The sequence below is a fragment of the Megascapheus bottae genome, chromosome X, assembly GCF_031878675.1.
Source record: "Megascapheus bottae isolate mThoBot1 chromosome X, mThoBot2.hap1, whole genome shotgun sequence".
NCBI classification, from domain to species: Eukaryota; Metazoa; Chordata; class Mammalia; order Rodentia; family Geomyidae; genus Megascapheus; species Megascapheus bottae.
The window spans coordinates 105,863,991-105,866,819 of NC_143547.1; the positions used below are offsets into that span (position 1 = coordinate 105,863,991).

The following is a 2,829-nucleotide window of genomic DNA, read 5'->3' on the forward strand; positions in this document are numbered from 1 at the left end:
GGAGAGGTCTGTGCTGAGCTGAGAGCTGAGGGTCAGGGCTGAAGGGCAGCCCCGCAGGAAAGGCCGGGAGTCTCCCCTCTGCGGTCCACCACCCGAAAGCCGGCAGTGGAGCTGTGGCTCGAGCGGTGCGGCGCCGGCCTGCAGAGCAAAGGCTGAGGAAAGGACGGGCGTGCAGGCCGTGAGGCCAAGCCCGCAGGCTGGCGCACTAACTTAAAAGCCGAAGTTCACGGGGCTCCATCCCAGCCAATGGCGGGGCACAGTGGCAGACACCAGGGCGCTCAAGTAGGAGTACGGCCAAAGCCAGCCAGGGCTCGCGGCAAGCGCCTAGGGCTGAGGGAACGAGGCTGGAGCCGAGCACTGCGCGGAAGAGGCTCCATGGAGCCCGCCGGAGGGGCTTCCTCGTTCCCAGCATGCTCCGGTCCAGGAAGAGCGTGGGAAACTCGGCTTCCCGGGGACGGCGGGGCGGAGTGACGCCATCCGCGCGCGACGGGGTCTGAGCGCGGAGCGTGCGCCCGGGCTCCCCTCAGCTACGGGAGGCGTGGGGAGGCCATCACGCGCCGCCGGCCCGCGTGGAGGTGGGCGCGAGTCACCGTCGTGGCCGGCGTCCGAGACACTTGGCTCGCAGAGAGCCAGGGCGCCCCTCGTCAGGCCAGGTGAGGTTCCCCGAATGATGGCACCCCGGAGGCCGCGACGGGGGTCCCACGAGGGATGGTGGCCGTAGCCGCCTTTGCTCAGGGGCTGGGGCGGGCCCCGTCCCACCAGCTCGTGCCCCCGGGTGGCTGGGCGTGGACCCCGATTTGCATTGCGCTGGGGGCGGCGCCAGAGCAACCCCCGTCCCGGGCCCGCCTGCAGCACGCTCCCCGCCCGCTCCCCTGCAGCTCGCTGGTCGCCAGGTAACGGCGGGGCGGGGCGTGAGCTGGCGCTCTTCCCACAGTGACGCGGTGACGCAGATCGCTTCGCGGCGGAGGTGACGCAGGGCAGGTGGTTGCTCGGCAGCGGTGACCCAGAGCTCGTGGCGGCGCGGCGGTCCCGCAGGCCTCTGCGTCTGCGCTTGCGCGCTCACTGGGAAGCCACGGGGTGGCGGACATGGCGGCCTCCTCGTCTGGCTTGGGGCTGGGCCTGGGCCTGGGCCTGGGGGGCGGCGGCGGCGGCGGCCTGGGCTCGGCCTCCGAGCCCGGGGACTTTCTGGCTCGGTACCGGCTGGTGTCAAACAAGCTGAAGAAGCGGTTCCTGCGGAAGCCGAACGTGGCCGAGGCGGGCGAGCAGTTCGGGCAGCTGGGCCGGGAGCTGCGCGCCCAGGAGTGCCTGCCCTACGCGGCCTGGTGCCAGCTGGCCGTGGCGCGCTGCCAGCAGGCGCTGTTCCACGGGCCGGGCGAGGCGATGGCCCTGACCGAGGCGGCGCGCCTCTTCTTGCGACAGGAGTGCGATGCCCGGCAGCGCCTGGTCTGCCCCGCCGCCTACGGAGAGCCACTGCAGGCGGCCGCCAGCGCCCTGAGCGCGGCTGTGCGCCTGCACCTGGAGCTGGGCCAGCCGGCCGCCGCGGCCTCCCTGTGCCTGGAGCTGGCCGCCGCTCTGCGAGACCTGGGCCAGCCGGCCGCTGCCGCTGGCCACTTCCAGCGCGCCGCCCAGCTGCACCTGCCCCAGCTGCCCCTGGCCGCGCTGCAGGCGCTCAGCGACGCCGCCTCGTGCCAGCTGTTGGCCCGCGACTACACCGGTGCCCTGGCGGTCTTCACACGCATGCAGCGCCTGGCGCGCGACCACGGCAGCCATCCCCTGCCTCCATCCCCACCGCCGCAGCCCCTGCCGCAGCAGCAGTCGCAGGCCCCGCCACAGCAGCTGCAGCTGCCCCCGCCACTGCCCCTGAGGCCCCAGCAGCAGGGACCTGGGGCGGCCTCTGCTGTGCCCACCGCGCCACTGCCCGCAAATTCGGGCCCAACCGCGCCCTCCCCTGCCATGCTGGGTGCCTTCTCGGATGTGCTGGCCAGGTGCGAGGTGTCCCGCGTGCTGCTGCTGCTGCTCCTGCAGCCGCCACCCGCCAAGCTGCTGCCCGAGCATGCCCAGACCCTGGAGAGGTATTCCTGGGAGGCCTTTGACAGCCACGGGCAGGATAGCAGCAGCAGCCAGCTTCCCGAGGAGCTGTTCTTGCTGCTGCAGTCCTTGGTCATGGCCACCCAGGAGAAGGACATGGAAGCCATCAAGTCACTGCAGGTGGAGATGTGGCCACTGCTGACGGCCGAGCAGAACCACCTCCTTCACTTGGTTCTCCAAGAAACCATCTCCCCATCGGGACAGGGCGTCTGATGACGAGTCACATGAACCAAGATGCCCTTTTGCCACAGACCCCCCCCACCCCACCGCGCACCCCCCATCCCACACCTTCTCCAACTCTGCGCACTCCCCGCCCCCTTTGCTACTGGGGAGAAATAAAAGACAGTCTTTCTGCTCCTGTGTGGTCTGTCATTCCCATCGCCACCGTGGGGGCAGTTCACAGGCTGAAAGTTAGCTTCTAGGTGCCCATTTTTAAGGCAACAGAGTGTGAAACAGGTGGGATAGGTAGGCCGCTTTCATGTATGTGTGTGCTGGAAACCCAGGCCTCTGGCTTTCTTGGCTTCTTCCCTCAAGGCTGATTCTCTACCACTTGAACCAAGGTTCCCCTTCAGACTTTGTGGGTGAATGAGAGATGGGCTCACAGGCTTGTCTACCTGGGCTGCCTTAGAATCCAATCTCTGCCTCGTGAGTAGCTAGGACTTTACAGGCCACAGTAGCTCCTTTGACAAATCAGTACAGTATAGAAAGTGGCTCTGTTCCACAAGAACTATAGCAGGTGAG

At 68.4% G+C, this 2,829-nt stretch overlaps 1 protein-coding gene across 1 annotated transcript; it reads left to right on the forward strand.

The window, feature by feature from the left end:
* Window positions 1-467: 467 nt before the first annotated feature.
* Window positions 468-2,444, forward strand: LOC150041784 (40-kDa huntingtin-associated protein-like). Its single transcript, XM_090325583.1, has 2 exons — window positions 468-653; window positions 935-2,444. The coding sequence occupies exon 2, from the start codon at window positions 1,087-1,089 to the stop codon at window positions 2,299-2,301; it is 1,215 nt and encodes a 404-aa protein (XP_090181709.1). The 5' UTR covers window positions 468-653; window positions 935-1,086; the 3' UTR covers window positions 2,302-2,444.
* The last annotated feature ends 385 nt before the right edge of the window (window positions 2,445-2,829 follow it).

Coding starts and splice junctions, on each gene's coding strand:
- LOC150041784 (XM_090325583.1), top strand. CDS start 1,087: ATGGCGGCCTCCTCGTCTGGCTTGGGGCTGGGCCTGGGCCTGGGCCTG.